Source organism: Heloderma suspectum, chromosome 3 (assembly GCF_057233095.1).
Source record: "Heloderma suspectum isolate Gila_16-S chromosome 3, 16-S_ref, whole genome shotgun sequence".
NCBI classification, from domain to species: Eukaryota; Metazoa; Chordata; class Lepidosauria; order Squamata; family Helodermatidae; genus Heloderma; species Heloderma suspectum.
The window spans coordinates 130342978-130360300 of record NC_139460.1 but is presented as its reverse complement, the minus strand read 5'-3'; the positions used below and the strand labels follow the sequence as shown (position 1 = coordinate 130360300).

Here is a 17323-nt window from a genome sequence, read left to right as displayed (position 1 = left end):
GTTACATATGATTTCTTCTAAATAAGCACCTATGTGTTTCTCTGGTTTTGGGACAGCTAGTATAATTATTTTTAAATCTTAACAAGCTTGAAAAGTAATCAACAGGCAATTTGCCCTCAATCACTAGTCACCAGAGCACTTTCAGCTTTCAGAAGAGGTTACTTTAAAAGCACCTGAAAGAAGGAATTGCCATGTGCTTCTGCAATATAAAGAAGTACTGAAGAAAGAACCAAAGCTCATAGATGCTATGAAGTATTTATTATTCCCAAACTCTTATGCATTGTGAGTTATGTGTTCTTTATTAGGAATAAGAATTTCTGATATCACTCCCAAGAAACTACATAGCATCAACATTTTCTTCTGCATATGGTACTCCCAAGCATTGGATGCAGGATTTTTGTTCCCTGCGCACTGGATTGGTACACTTGTACAATAACAAGTCTGCCAACAGAAGACAGTTTTGGCTGGATTGGGGTGCAGACTCTTGCAAGATAATCACATATATGCAATCAGTTTCAAAAGAATGTGGTCTGCCTTCTCTGCATTGGTGTGAGATAGCCTGGTCTTCGGCTGAAATTCACTGGCTTCTTGTAAGCTGGAAACTTGGCTGTCTGTACATCAAGAGTGTATTTATCTTGCAACCTTTTAATTCTTTCCCAAAATTCTTCAGTGTTACACAGCTGAAAGATAAATATTTGCAAAACATAAAAAACATGAGGCCATATTCTCATCTTATTCAAAACAGATTTGTTGGCTTAGTATTATTAGCTTAACACCATTATATCTTCATCTTTTGAGGCAATTGTGAACTAATATTATTCTGGCTGTACATGGTAACTGCTGCTGGTAACTGGTTGTATGTGCTACTCCTATAAAACTCCATTTAAAGTTTAAAGTGAAGACCAAATTTTGTTATCTTTTAAGGCCTCAATACCTGCTGAGAAGTAGTTGTGAGAATTCTTACCTGCCGAAATCTTTTACATGTTTTTGACAACTGCCTAATATCCTCCGTATTAAGAAATGACAAGATGTGTATAATTAGACTCTCAGGCATTCGAATTAGGAAATCATACTGTCCTTGACACAAGTTGAGAACATAGTCTAGTATTTTGTTTCCAAAGATGCTTTGCACTTGCTCTGAATAAAATAATAAATACACAGAAGTGAAGATTTAAAATATAAGCATTGAAAAAACAAAACACCACTTAAAATGTGTTAAAACTATACTGATGAATGCAAATCCTCAAAGTACCCAGAAAAACAATCCTCTATAATAACACCATGTGCATCGTACAGATTGTTGCAGTGGCAAATGGGAGGAACAATGATAAGTTGTTGAGTTCACTTGATGCACTAGCCTGCTTCTTTCTCCAGGGATAAATCATTTGGAGAAAGGCACTCTGCTAAGCAAAATGGTAAAGGAGACAAACAGAAATCTTTACTAAAGGAAAACAGGAAACAGAGTAATAGAATTACTCTGCAATTCTATACTCAATTACCTGGGAGTAAGATCCACTGATTTCAGTAGCACTTACATTTGTGCAGGTGTGTTAGGATTGCACTGTTGTTCTATTAATAATAATTTGAATTATTTCATTACCTGATGTCTATGAAGGACTGGATACATTGGGGGGGGGGGGGGAGGCGAGGAACAACAAACTGAAACTTAAGCCAGATAAGATGGAGGTCTTTTTGGTTGGGAGAATGTCTGATGGGGATTCAGTCTTTTGTGGATTGCTTTGCATTCCCCTGAAGAATCAGTTTCACAGTCTGAAAGTGATTGATCTAGCACTCCTTGATCTGGCCCTGATTTAGATACGCAGGTAGCGGTGGGGACTGGAGTAGCTTCTGCCAGCTTTGGTTGGTGTGCCAGCTGTGTCAATCATGACTTAGTCACCTTCAGACTTGCCATACTCTGTGTTGGACTGTCCTTGAAAAGTATTAACTGGGACAATGTCACCATCAGGTCGCTGGCTAGGACTGGAAAATTTAAACGTATTAATTATCCTAAAGTGATTTGATCAGTACTGGTTGCCTGCTTGTTTCCAGACTCAGTTCAAGGTGCTGCTTTTCTGGTTTTTTACTAATAAAACTCTAAATGGTTTTGGACTTTGTGCACTTTGTTCAACATCTAAAGTCCGTCTCCTGATTCTCTTGACTGAAGTTTAGTGGGGGTCTAACAGGAGCAGGGCCTTTTAGGTGGTGACAACTTTATGGAATGCCTCCCCCAGGATGCCAGTCTAGCCCTGACGCTGTATGACTTCAGTGCCACATGAAAACTGGGCTTTCTTGGTTGGAAGGCATTTAGAATAAGCTAAAGTTATTTGGTATATTTTCTGTTATTTTTTTCTTTTCTGTGTTGCTGGTTATTGTGTGTGTGTGTGTGTGGGGGGGTGTTCCCCCTCCTGTTCCTGCTATTATACTGTTATTTGGGTTTGCTGATTTTATTTTCTTCTTTGTAGCTGATGTTTTATTTTTAGCATTTATAACAGCTGCTTTTAGTTTATTTGTAAAGAAAAGCAGAATATAAACTTTTAAAATAAACATGTGGTTGTATAAGATGCACAGTTATAAAAGACTAGTGAAGTCTTTATGTGAAGACTAGATATGCTTCAGTGAGAGTGAATAAGGCAGTAATACACCTAACTGGAACTAAATCCCATGAAAAATCATTGGACTTACTTCTGAGTAGACATGTATAGGATTATGCTGTCCCTAACAAAGCAGAAATCCAAAAATACAAGTTTTAGGCTGCAATTCACATACTTGAAAATAGGTTCAACTTATTTCAATGGGACTTGCTCCCCTAGAAAACATGGACAGGAATGGGCTGTTACCTCCTTACAGAAAGAAGGCCAAACAACAACAAAAAAAGACATGTCCCTGAACTACTATTCCTAACAAAAATCTGGACTCAACACATAGCAGTGGCCAGTGTCGACATGTAGAATAGAGGCTTATGACTTCTGGATAGATAGACACACGCACACACTCATACACACATGCGCACACACACACACGTATATATATGTATACGCACACATATACATACATACATACACACTCACACTTCAAGAAAGATAGCTAAGCATTCTATTTTTCCGGAAAAAATCAGCATTAAATTCAACTCATGCATAAATACCCCGCACATGTACTCAGCAGACAGTCCTATATGGTGTCCTGTTTTGAAGGGCTGTCCAGTCCAAGTTTGGTTTAAATATGAAGAGCCATAAGAAGGGAAAGCAGGGGTCTTGAGGTTGCCCATCAACACTTTGCGCCTGGACAGCAGGGTTGAGTAGGCACACAGATCAGCTAGTCACAATCTTCCAGTATTGTGCTTCCATTTAAATTATTATAGTATGATTTCTGAATTTGCATCTATACACACAAATCAGCATTTGCAAATTTTATGCAAATCTTGTCCTATTTTGTGATGCATTTCCTGTTTTTTAGCAATCCATAAGTAGTCACTTTAACTCTCAAAAACACATATGTGTGGGGAAAAACCACAACCGATGCACTATAAGAGAGTTAAATTGGGGGTTCATGGATCAGACTGTACCAAAACATCCTAGGGAGGAAATCATGCTTCCTATCTCTACTAACACTGAAATCTTGGATGCATTCCCAGCACTTCCAGATCCCTTTAATCTAGAAGATATATACATAACTATTCTTAGGAGAAAACAGCTAGTATACACAGAAGCCCAGCTACAGTGAAAGCAAGTGGACGAAAGTTCAGCATTGCCTTTCAGCCACATTTGTAGTCAAGTTCTTAGATCTGAATACTGGGTTACAAGTAATAGGAGATGCAGGAGGAGAGGGGTGGGGTGGGGGGTGGAGAGACACTCTAGCAATAGAAGGGTCATTCTTCATAGTGTTTAGGACCAGATTTTTAGAGAGAGAATTTGATGAGTGCCTGAACTGGAAGAGTATGATGTAAAGATTATCAAGTGAGAAATTAGTAGGACTGACGTCTTTTTGGAGTCAAGTAAAGACTTCTATATTTTTCTAGGCTTTCTAAGATTTTATTGTCTTAGGCTGCAATCCTATACACTTACCTGGGAGTAAGTCCCATTGCAGTCAATGGGACTTACTTTGCAATAGACATCTATAAGATTGCACTGTTCATGTTTTTTAAATTTTAATTCAGTTGAAACTGATGTATTGAAAAAGATTCGGTTTATGTTAGTGCTTTAGTCCTATGTGATTGCTCTCATGTTTCATGTGTTGTATTAATTGAAATAAATATAGTCATTTGTGCTGCTTTTCACTTGTTGATTTAAGCATTTACTTTGATTTAATTATATAGCTTTGTTTTATGTTTAGATTTTTTATTTACTGTTTGTCGCTCTAAGAACATTTTTAAAAAGGCACAACAAATGCCTGTTGGAGGGCGGTAGTCTAGCCCCACAATGGTTGCATTTGCAAAAGGGGGCCCTAAGGGTCATACACCTGTGAGGGAGATTGCGAGATCATGATAAACAAAACAAAGAAAATAAACGTGAAAGAAGGAAATAACTTTGAAAGGGAGAAGAAGAAAGAATAAAATCTCAGCTTTTTGACAAAAAAATGCTCTCAGTACTACTTGAGTGCAGAAGTTCCCTCACGAGGCTACCACAATAGTGGTCAAAAGAGAACTGAGGGCGTAAGTGGGAACCCACTAGAGACGTGTCCACTGGGACACTGGGGGAAGGGTTCTCACCAAAACTCCTCAGCAATAGAAGTTTCCCAGATCGAGGCTCCACGCAGGTGTGCAGCCCATATGTGTGATGCATAGAGACCACGAAGAAGAGCCATCACAGTCTGTAGACTGAATATACAGCTAGGAACATCCTACTGTTTCATTTATTTTATTTATTATAAATGCATATGGCCACATTCATAAAAAAAAAGTGTTGCTTAAGGCCCTTATTGTACTACAAACTAACTGGCTTTATATCACTTCAGTCAACTACTAAGGATTCTCTATATCCCTAGCCCCCCTCTCCCACCAAAAACTACGGGAAAAGAGAATGGCTTAAACTAGTTTAAATCTACTGAGGTTATGCCTTAAGTTTAACTTGTGCTCTCAAGAGAGGCATTACAGCAGCCTCCCCAAACCTGGTGCCCTCCAGATGTTTTGGACTTCAACTCCCAATGTTCCTGACCATTGGCCAGGCTGATGGGAGCTGAAGTCTAAAACATCTAGAGGGCACTAGGCTGGGGAAGGCTCCATTACAGTGAAGCTGTAACAGGAATATATACACCTCTTTGAAATAATACACATTTCCTGAACTACTGGTAGGGCTGAAGAGCATAACAACATAGCTTCAGAGGGAAGATCACTCCCAATGAGGCCTCTGCTGTGGACCATAAGATCAATGGACAAGGCAGAACACAACACATTTGGCAATTCTATCAGATGTGTCACCACAATATTACAAATTGCAAAACATCAAATTGTGGTGGAAAATATGATCATGTGAATACCCAATAAAAGGGTTCTGCTTCCCCCAGCTGCTAATACTCAGACATTTCACAAGCAAAGTAAAGCCACCCCAGTGAATTACATTACCATACTATGACTGGATGGTTTTGCACAAAGTAAAGGGCAAATTGCCATGATAATTGCTGAGGAGAAGACTAATTCCAAATTGCCCAGGCATGTCATATGAAAGGGGCATTGTTTTCATTGACCAATTATGTACAAAGCATTTCTTGTTCACATGTGCAATGCATACACTAAAGCCCTCTGCACTCTGAACACTTTTTAGTTTCCAAATATAAATAAAATTGGCTCGAGGTATAATTATCATATTTATCAGAAAGACAAGAGGGCTTGCTATGTGTACTTAAGGTATTTAGAATGATGAATAGATTTCTCCATAGCGACCACACCATGTGGTCTAACACTATTCATTAAGTACATAACTAGAACAAACAGCTAATTCTACACCATGAATGAATGAATGCCTTAAAAATAAAGGGGACAGAAATAAATTAAACTAACCATGTGCAGTGAATTAACTGCTTGCTTGGCACTGCACTCCATTAGTGTCAAGTGTTTCCCTGGAAGAAACAAGACTTGCTAATATACAGAATGTAATTTCTTTTTGCAGCTTCATAAGCAACTAAGGTAAGAGTGAAAACCTAGATTTGCAAATTACACAAAAGGGCCACATGCATTGTGCATTTCCCCAAAAGAGGGGAGGGGGACATAGGAAATGTCAGGATATCAAAAATGAATAATAGATGTGTAGAAATCCAGAAGACAGAAACAAAATTCAAAGTGATCTTGATAGGCTGGAGTGCTGGGCAGAAAACAACAGAATGAAATTTAATAGGGATAAAGGCCAAGTTCTGCACCTAGGAAAAAGAAACCAAATCTACAGTTACAAGATGGGGGAACCTTGGTTCAGCAATACTACAAGCAAGAAGGATCTTGGAATTGTTGTAGATCACAACCTGAATATGAGCCAACAATGTGATGTGGCTGCAAAAAAGACAAATGCTCTTTTGGGCTGCATTAATAGAAGTATAGCTTCCAAATCCTGTGAAGTACTAGTTCCCCTCTACTCAGCACTGGTTAGGCCTCATCTTGAGTACTGTGCCCAGTTCTGGGCACCACACTTGAAGAAGGATGCAGACAAACTGGAGAGGGTTCAGAGGAGGGCAATGAAGATGATCAGGGGACTGGAAACAAAGCCCTATGAGGAGAGACTGAAAGAACTGGGCATGTTTAGCCTTGAGAAGAGAAGACTGAGGGGAGAGATGATCGTGCTCTTCAAGTACTTGAAAGGTTGTCACAGAGAGGAAGGACAGGATCTCTTCTCAATCATCCCAGAATGCAGGACACAGAATAATGAGCTCAAGTGACAGGAAGCCAGATTCCGGCTGAACATCAGGAAAAACTTCCTGACTGTTAGAGCAATATGACAATGGAACCAGTTGCCTAGGGAGGTGGTGGGCTCTCCCACACTGGAGGCATTCAAGATGAAGCTGGACAGCCACTTGTCAGGGATACTCTGACCTGGATTCCTGCAATGAGCAGGGGGTTGGACTCGATGATCTTATAGGCCCCTTCCAACCCTACTATTCTATGAAATAACTTGCCAAAAAAAAAAAACAATGCTCATAGGGCTGAAGATGGTAACTACCTTAGGAAAGTTATTTTATGCTGGTATGCCAATAACATCAGTACACTCAGAAGGTCATTATTATAACCGTTCCTTAGGGCTAAACCACACACTACAATAAATACGCAGTGTGCACCTGATTCTCGCCTTGTTTATACCTCAAACTAAGCATGTAGGCTCCTGATCTACATCGGGACTTCCAGGTATGGGCACGCAGCCACTTTTCCCTCCAAGAGTAGTATCCAGTTAGTCCTACATAGAGTAGACCCATTGAAATGAATGAGACTTAAGTCAGTCATGACTAATTTAAGTCCCATTCATTTCAAAGGGTCTACTCTACGTAGGACTAACATTGGCTACTACCCTAAACCACCTCCTGGAGGGAAGGGAGTGAGAAACTCCATTGGTACCAGTGAAGAGTTTTTCTTTTCTTTTTTTTAGTCCCCCCGCAGGTGATCAAATTTAGAGAGTGGGGGAGTGGCTGGGCAGAAAGATTTGAACCTCCCAGCATCCACCAATCACAGTCTGGATTGGGGCCCCGCACACTCTCTTTTGAGGTAAAAAAAGAAGTGAAGATTAGCTCCATGCTATGTATTTAATGTAGCGTGTGGTTTAACCTTTAGAACAGTTTCTATCTTAGCTGTGCTTATGGCCCACAGTATGTCACAGGGTGAAGTCTGGACCTATTCAAATAAGGGCTGTCCACTGATGAAAGAATTTTAGCTGATCAATTAAACTGAATATGTATTTAACTGTTTCTGAAACCTCAATATCGATTCCTTTATGATATACTGAAGGAAATGGCAGATGACCATCTCAATAAACAATTGCCATGAACTGTTAGAAGGAAAGGTTATGTTGATAATTTCTTTTTCTTTCCCTTTTCCATCAAACATCCATGTGTTTAACTTCCAGATGTTGCAGTTATTTTATAAGGCAGCCTTCCGCAATCTGGCACCCTCCAGATGTGTTTGGCTACAACTCCCATCATCCCCAGCCAGCACAGAAGGCTGTTGTAGGGACTGCATGACACTGCAGAGTTCATAGGTATCGATGGCCCAGCAAGTGCTTCCATTGTGAGGGAACTGCAGTTCCCTTGGTTCTGTGGGGTTGTGTGAACTGCTCCTCTTAAAGATTTCCTCTCCCACCTGCCCATGCCATGCCATTTCAAGACAACTTCTCCACTGTTCTCTTTTTTTCCTTCTTAATTTTCAGCTGCAGGTGTCCATGCTATACAGTGGTTGTGCGAAGTGGGGGAATACCACTCATACAACTTTGCACGGACTGCCATTTTGCACACATTGCTGGCAAGCGTCACTTTTTGAGAGCATGAGGGAAACAGATTTGTTCAGAGTTTGGTATGCTGCAACAGCCTTTACACAGCTGCCTCGGCAGGGCATGCAGTGGTGCAGCTAGGTCATTTTAGTCTTGGACTTGATGGTGTTATGGACCCCCCCTTTAGAGAGCCTTGTGTATTACTTCAGTTGTGAAGCACACAACTAACATCTCTCTTCCCCTTCAACAGTCATTCCACGCCTGACAAACTCTTCATTATTCCTTATATGTTAGAATGTTTGCCAATCCTGGAGGGAAAAGTACTCGGAACATGTGCAATTGTACATTTTAAGCACACTTAAATCATAGTGCTACAGGAATAAAAGGGAGTTTGCTTCTACTACTCTGATGCCCTCATCAATTGCCATTTTCTGGGTGGTCATGGGAAGGAGCTAAGCCGTGGGACCCAAGGTCCAGCCCTAGCTACACCACTGACAAGGCAACTGCCCCTAAAAGTATATTACATTAGAGGAGGTTATCAGAACCGGCAGCAAGATTTGAATGAAAAACCTCATTATACCATTTAGGACATGTTCCTCGCAATTAATAAAATCTGCTCTCACCAGTTAGAATTGGTCCTCATTCATTTAAGTTCTCGGAACTGGGAGTTGGACTTGATGGCCTTGTAGGCCCCTTCCAACCCTACTATTCTACGATTCCTACTATTCTATGAATTACTCTTATGATTAAATCAGTTCATCCATCAAAGCATTTCTACCTCCCCACCCCCCCATTTTCCACTTCAGAACTGTGCTCCCTGTCTTCAGTGGCTCACCTCCTCCCCACTCCCCAAAGAAGAGCGGAGAGATTATCATGTACAACAAGGCTTCACTCCAATTCATTATATGGGAATTGATACAGCTTGATGTGGATAGCCTGCCTCATAGGCAAGCTGAGGGTTCTTTCTATTTTAATAATTCACTAGAAGCTTCCTGCTTTTCTTGATCTCTGCATTCTGTTGTACTGCATTTCTATTTTGGAGAAATTTGGGAGGTAAAGGTGACCTTGGTAGTTAACATATTCAGGATATTGCAACAAGATGTTCTTTGTCAGGAGACAGAAAGGCAAGGAAATAAGCAAGTAGTTGCAGGTCTTGATGTCATTCTCCTTGTGACCATGTCTGCAAAACCCCTTTGTCAGACATACATCTGCTGAGAGGGGATGATGTCATTTAGCCTGGGGTAGATTTTCATTGAAATTGGGTAGCTTTTTACAATTCCTATACACTGACAAGGAATTAGCAGTTTCTTTAAATGCCTCTACACAATGGAAGAACTGTGGTGCTGGAGAAGACTCTTATGAGTCCCCTGGACTGCAAGGAGGTCAAATCAGTCCATCCTAAAGGAAATCAATCCTGACTGCTCATTGTAAGGACAGATACAGAAGCTGAAGCTCAAATATTTTGGTCACCTAATGCGAAGAGAAAACTCTCTGGAAAAGACCCTGATGCTGGGAAAGACTGAAGGCAAAAGGAGAAGGGGACAGCAGAGGATGAGATGGCTAGATAGCATCACCGATGCAATGAATATGAACTTGAGCACACTCCGGGAGAGAGCGCAGGACAGGAAGGCCTGGCGTGCTATGGTCCATGGGGTCACGAAGAGTCGGACACGACTGAACGACTGAACAAAAACACAATGGAACATCTTATGTTTGTTCCAACGCTATAATTTCAATGGATCTATATTCTCTAAACAGTCTTGGGCCCATCAATAGTGTACCCTGGTGTGGGAAAAATAGGTTTTTATGTAAGTTTGATGCTAATTACATATTTCCTTGGTAACTTCAATTTACTCTTGCTTAAAACCATTTAACTGTTGCTATTGGCTGAGTATGGTTAACTAGTGTGCATTTCTGTACTCCTGTATTTTAGTGAATAGAGTTATTTTACTGTTTCCATATTGAGAATCCTGTGCAGACACTCAATTGTTTCCCATCTATCTAATTTAGTTCCATAAAACATCCGATATTCATCTAGTTTAGGCAAGATTTATTTATAATGTAATTTGTACCTTCACTTTTCCATCCCCAGAAGAAAAGTAAAAGCATTAAAAAAAACCCAAATATAAATACCACCATTAAGGGTGCAATCCTATGCATGTTTAGGCAGAGAAAAGGCCTACAACTCCCAGCATTCCCCAGCCAGCCATGCTGGCTGGGGAATGCTGGGAGTTGTAGGTTTTCTCTCTCTGTCTAAATATGCATAGGATTGTGCCCTAAAATGATGAAAAGGAGATAGTCTGGAAAGATCCTAGGTTTTGAGCTAATTCCATAATAGTCAGGATCTCCTAGAATATATTCATGCCTCTTTCCACATTATTGGTTGTATCCAGAGGAATGTGTGAAAAAGAGGCTTGTCAGAACGTGAATTTTGCATTCCCTTCTCCCCCCAGCAGTTCTGAGCCCCATGGAAAATATCTTCTTTGGGTTACGGAAACCTGTGGAATGTGGAGACTGTGGCATGGGATGGGGGTTGAGCAGGAAGGAGAATCCCAATAATTCAGTCAGAGGCACCTCTTGAGAGTGGAGCAGACGTTTTTTAGGATCCTGCCTGCCCCCTCAGCCCCCTATTTGTTTGTTTGTTTATTTATTTCATTTATATCCCGCCTTTTCACCTCCTGAAGGAACCCAAGGCGGCATACATGGTCCTCCTCCTCTCCATTTTAGCCTCACAACAACAACCCTGTGAGGTAGGTTGGGCTGCGAGTCTGTGACTGGCCCAAAGTCACCCAGTGAGCTTCCATGGCTGAGTGGGGACTAGAACCCCGATCTCCTGACTCCCAATCCAACACTCTAGCCACTACACCACGCTGGCTCACTCTAGCCACTACACCAGTCCAGTGACCCACAGAAAACACTTTGGGGAGGACTGGGAGGGGTGCCAGGAGAGGAGGGATGGAAATACCATGTTTCACAGCCCTTTCTGCTCATTTTTCACTGGATCCAACTCTATGTTTTTAGCCAACTCTGAACATTTGGGATCTGGCGTTTGGAACATTGAGCCATAAACAAACAACTATATAATATACTGTCTTTCCTCTTGACCACAGCAGTAACCTAGCTATCCTATTGCTTTCTGTAGATGAGGGATAGCCAATCTGGTGCCCATCAAAGCTCATGCCAGAATAACTGTGTTAGTCTTTAGGATGCCACAAGACTCCTTTGTTGTTTTTGCTGCAACAAACTAACATGGCTGCCCTCTGAAAATTATCCAGATGTTTTGGATTACAACTTGGATAAGCCCAAACCAGCATGGCCAATGCTACTAGTGATTTTGGCTGCATCAGAAGCATTGGGGGGGGGAGTGTAACTTTAACTTCACCCCACTCCCTGTTGTCAGCCAAGATTGCTGTTTCCATGCTCCTAATAGCAGCCCGGGAACAGCAATATTTTTTTAAAAAAACCAATTGTATTGAGTTTAATGTACAAATGCATTGGGAGAACTTGGGTGGGGGGAGGTCACCCATCCCTGTTCTACATGATCCTTTTAACTGAAAAATCCAAGGACTGAATCTGGGACCTTATGCACACGAAGCAAAAGTCTCCAACCCTGAGCTATGAGCTCTTCCTTGGCTCAAATTAAGCCCTGATCTCAGCCATTAAGTTCTGGCACGTGATGCCAACTATAACTAACTTCATTGTCCCATAACTTTCACTACACTGGGTGGGTTTGCACAGTCAGGGAAGGCCCATAAATCACCATGGTTTATTTTCCCACCCCACACATGCCAGTTGTGAGCCACCTAATTTCCATAATACCCTTGCTGGGCACGGGTTATTGTGACATCCAAACCTGGCGAGGGTGGTTTACAAACCACCCTGCAAGCCTAGAACAAACCAAGTAACAACAACAAGGAAACCACCCCCTCCACCAGGTTTGGATGTCACAACAACCCAAGCCCTGTGAGGGTAATTATGGACATTAGGTAGCTCATGACCAGCATACACGGAGCAGGAAAATAAGCCACAGTCATTTATTTTCCTTCCCTGATCACACAAACCTGGGCCGTGTTTCCATGACAACAGGAGGAGAAGCTAATGGAGGAGTACCAGATTTTTTTAAAAGGAATCGGCTTTGCTGTGAGCAGGGTTCCACGAGGAGATTTTCCGCAGCTGTAAAAATCGCTTCACAGAACATACTTCCTGGTGCAGGTGCGGGTGGGAGTGAATGTCAACTGACTGGCAGGGGCTGCTCAACCAATAAGAGAGGCTTCCCCCCCTTTCTGCTTTCCCCTGAAAGTCCAGATGCACCTGCATTTCAGGTGCAAGCCTCATTGAGCACAACGGGAGTTACTTCTGAGGAGACACACATATGCTTCTGCTGGGAAAGGGCAGGGGAACACAAAGACAGAAACCAGCCCCCATTTTAACCCACAGGACCTCATTGACCACAATAAGAGTTACTTCTGAGGAGACAGTAATGGGTTTGTTGTGGGAAAGAGACTGAAACCAGCCCCCATTTGAATGCACAGGATTTCTGTAAGGAAGCTGTGAAGGAGTTATGTCCTAAGGCAATGAATCCAAGCCTCGAGATCACGCTTAATCACATTTAAGGAATTGGGCTTTGATATGTGCCTTATCAATTGAGGGGTTTCTCTGTTATTTTTGTGGTCATTGAGAGGGCAAGCCTCATTGAGCACAATGGAAGGAAACAGCCCTTGACCGGGGTCATGGTGAAAGGCACACCCGTGAGCAGGGCTAGCCTACCGGAGATAAATGCAGTGGTTGGGGCATGCAACAACTATACCTGGGAGAACCCAACTTAAGGATAAGAATGGGACTTTAAGCAGTCTCAGGAAATCTGGTTTTTCCCTGATAAGCTCCGGGGTGGCTGCTGGATGGCCACAATGTCATGTATCCTTAAAAACCTCAGCACGCTACTGGCTCGGAGTAAATCACTGGTGGAGGGACCCCCCAGGTCACTGTCTTCCTGCACACCCTTCTTTCTGGCTTTTCTTGTTATATTGCTGATTAAGCTCCATTGTAAGTTGAATGGAATAAGTTCCAATTATTTACATGTGCTTAGAACAAGAGAGGGGAACCTCAGGCCCAGGAGCCAAATCTGGTCCACTGGGGTTCCCCAGATAGCTACACCCCCTTCCCCCAGCCTCATCCCTTTCCCCCAACAACCAATTGTGGAGCTTTTGTTCAATTTTTCCTGCATTCTAAAACGTTGAAATGCCTCTCCCAAGGCTTAGTTACTGGCAGTAGGAGCTTTTAAGCTACAGTAGGCCAGGGTTTTTTTATACATTTTGGTGCCAGCCCTTTTGCTTTTGCCCTGCCCCTATTGCCCCACCTACTAGTGGAATGTGCCCCTCCCCAAGAGCTTCTCCAAAATTGAATTTGGTCCTCAGACAGAAAGAGGTTCCCTGCCCCTGGCTTAGAATCACAGCCAAAGATTATGTATTAGAAAAGAGAATGAAGACATAGAGCCCAGAATTTTTACTCGGAAATAAGCCACACTGAGTTTAATCTCACTTCTGCTCAAAGAAGTGCACGTAGGATTATAGAATATTAACTCTAAGGCCACAATTTGATGCATGCTTCATTGGGAGTAAATCCTCTTCAACTTTCTGCAACTTACTTCCAAGTAAACACATCAGTGTGTTACTAGGGAGTAAGTCCCACTGAACTCAGTAGGGTTTACTTCTAAATTAAGACACAGGACCACTGGGCAAAGGTATAATTATTTTAAAAAATTATAAAACTGCATTATTTCTTTGCCCACTCAATACTTGCTGTGTAATTGTTCATCCAAGAGAAAATCTTTATGGAGTTTCTTCACTTCTCTTGGGAAAAATCTTTCTTGATTAGGTCGAAACGAAATTCTCCATGACTTCCAGATAACCTAAAGCAATAAGAATAAGTTGGGGTGGGCATTATTTCCTATTTTGTTTCCCCACCAGTCTAGTCAGGGTGCTTCCAGGCAGAGGGCTCCTAGAGCTACCAATGAGAAGGCACTGTGCAGCTATTGTCTTTTATTTCTTAACAGATTATCTATGGTAAGAGAAAAGATGGAAACAGCAGGAGGAAAACACAGGAGGGTTACAAGTTGAAGACAATGACAGCTGGACCCACCATAACATTCCATAAATGAGGCAGAGTGATGGCACTTTCAAAGCCTCGTCTGGAAGCACCCTCAGTCTAACGTGAAGCAGAAAACCAGGGATTTGGGTTACAACCTAGATTTGTGTGGCAATGTATTACATTGCTTACAGAAAGAGAAGCAGAGTGTGGTAGGGTTGCCACCATTTATCTGTGTTCCCTAACAGGTGTATAAGCATAGTAGCAGGTGGGAAAATTTTGCAAACCAGTCCAGGATTGCTTGAACAAGCAAGCCTGGAATTGCCAGCTTCCCCCCCCCCCCCCTGACTCTGTGCCTTTAACAGCTGCATGACAGGTGTCAAAATTCAATAGGTGTAGCTTCCTCACATCTCTGCACTTTCTTCAGCAAACATTCAACAAACCTTCTAACCTGGGGATAAACAAGAGATGGATGCCATGTTACCTCATGCTTTGTGATAGTCAAGTGATGGAAGTCTTTGCTGGGAGGAGGTGCCTGAGTGTGAACTTCACAGAGTTTCTCCTGCAGCAGGGAGGTCATTTTGATTTTGCTTTGGACTGCTTGCTTGTAGCTTGCAATTGAAATCGCAGGCTCCCAAGGTTGTTTCCATGGACTCTATGAGGGTTGAACTCAGTCGACTCCACGTGCTCCATAAATACAGGGCTGGCTACTGTTTGCATTCCTAAGTTCACTCTCTTTACTAAGGGAGGGCTCAGGTGTGCGATGTTTGCATTGTCATTTGGTCAATAGTAAAAAAAAATAAAAAATAAACCACTGACAGCCTGATCCTATGCATAGCTTTGTTTTGTTCGAAGTTAAGTCCCATTGATTTCAAAGCATGTTTCACACTTTGGGGAGTGGTAGGAATTTCTAGAGATATCAGTTAAAATGCCAATTTCTTTGGAAGGAGAGCGTGCTTGAAAATATATGGCTCTTTTACAGATCTCTGTTTATATGTTTATAAGGTGAGCCTAGGAGATCAAGCAAGCAAGCATGGAGACAGACATTCATTTTTAAAGCAGCAGCATCCCCACCCATCCCCGAAGCCTCACAACTGACCAGAAAAACTCAAACTTCTGTGTCCTTCACTGGCTACATTCTCATGGCCAGACTTGGTCTTTCAGCCCCCATCCAAGCAAACATCATAAGGCTAGTACACAGTAGTCACCAGCCATTAAAAGCCTTCAGGCAAGCACTTTCACCTACCTCTGGAAACATCAACTGACCATCAGTGCTCATTAAAGAAATCTCTTCAGCTGGCACCAGAAAAAAATCTAGAGATGTCTTCCTTCACTTGACACCACACAATAGTATTTCAATCAGAAGGGGTTACTTTTCATACTTTTTTCTGAGTTTTTAAACTCTTTTTTTCTGGCTCTTCAAAAGATGAAATCAGGATAGGAGCAGAAAACAAAACAGCCAAAGGACAAAATAGCAAGATGCTTAGGCGTGATCCAGCCAAAACTAAGCACATTTAAGGGTGGAATCCTATGCACAATTATTTGAGATCAATCTCTACTGAACTCAGAAGGGCTTCCTTCCAGATAAACATCCTCAGGATTGGGTTGCATGCCCAACTGACTTCAGTAAAAGAATTAAGCGCATGCTCAATCCTTCCTACTGAAATCAGTGGAAGCTCAACATGCTTAACCTTGGCTGGATCATGCCCTAACAGTTTACCTCTGCACTGTTTGTACCTAGGATTAGAAATATTTCTCGTTCTACATTCTTTAGAGCCAGGCTTCCCAAACATGCTGGCTGGGGATGATGGGAGTTATAGTCCAATGCATTCGGAGGGCAGCAGGTTGAAGATGACCACTTTAGTGAGAAATAAGATTTCTTATGTACTGTGCTCAACCGCAGGTTATTAAATGCATCACAGCCTGTAAACAAACAACAGCAGTGCAATTTAAGATTGCCCCCCTTGTGTCTAATGAAGTGCTTATGTGTGCACACACACTCCTTTTGTAGCACAGGTATTATATTAGTGTAGTGTATCTTCTGATTTTACCTGAGCTTCTTAAAAGATAATGAATATACTGGAGACAATGACTGGGTTCACACAACACAATAACTCACACTCAAGGTTGCGTATGGGTTAAGTGTGGGCTGTTGTTGAACTATGGGTTGTTCTTGAAATACGGCTTGTCATGTTGTCTGCACCCAGCTGCAATAACAAACCATAGTTTGTTAACCACAGACAACCCATGCAGAGTACTCATGGTTTGTTGCTGGGTTGTGAACTAACCCTCTTGACTATGGGTTATCATGTTGTGTCTACCCAGTCACTGACTCTCATGCCAAGGTCATTGATCCGTTCTTTTGCACAGACACAAAAATTCATTCCTTTTAATCCTTCATCTAAGAACAGCGAATAGTATTTTCTTTGCTGGTGTATCCATTTCCTCCAAAACAAATCAGGATGTTTCATACTTCAGCTCTAATTTTGTACTACTTCTTTTAAGTCATCAGCCACTAGAGGTCAGCAATCAACTTAAAAAGCTTGCATTTAATGAACAGAGAGAGAGAGAGAGAGAGAGAGAGAGAGTTTTGTGGCATCTTACAGACTGACAGATGTATTGTGCCATAAGCTTTCATGAACTAGACTCTGCTTCAGCTGATGCATGAAGTATCTATTGGCACGGGCGCACATACACACAGACAGAAGTAAGTAAGCAATGGGGCTAAAAGGTCATGCAAGATGTCTGACACAAGAACATAAGAAGAGCCATGCTAGATCAGACCAAAGGTCTATGTAGTCCAGCATTCTGTTCCCATAGGGGCCAACCAGACACCCATGAGAAAT

At 41.9% G+C, this 17323-nt stretch overlaps 1 protein-coding gene across 1 annotated transcript; it reads right to left on the bottom strand.

The window, feature by feature from the left end:
- Positions 1–237: 237 nt before the first annotated feature.
- On the bottom strand, positions 238–15488 carry LOC146350231 (F-box only protein 36-like). The gene is made up of 4 exons (XM_084844543.1): positions 14962–15488; positions 14193–14301; positions 965–1137; positions 238–680 (listed from the first exon to the last, which is right to left on the bottom strand). Exons 1-4 carry the CDS (start codon positions 15055–15057, stop codon positions 516–518), a joined length of 543 nt encoding a protein of 180 aa, XP_084700669.1. The 5' UTR covers positions 15058–15488; the 3' UTR covers positions 238–515.
- Positions 15489–17323: the final 1835 nt, after the last annotated feature.

Excerpts from the sequence above, each read along its gene's own strand:
- LOC146350231 (XM_084844543.1), bottom strand. The coding sequence starts at position 15,057 with ATGACCTCCCTGCTGCAGGAGAAACTCTGTGAAGTTCACACTCAGGCA. Across the intron at positions 14,302-14,961 it reads TGACTATCACAAAGCATGAG|GTTATCTGGAAGTCATGGAG; the intron begins GTAACATGGCAT and ends TTATTGCTTTAG. Across the intron at positions 1,138-14,192 it reads CTTGGATGAACAATTACACA|AGCAAGTGCAAAGCATCTTT; the intron begins GCAAGTATTGAG and ends TATTTTATTCAG.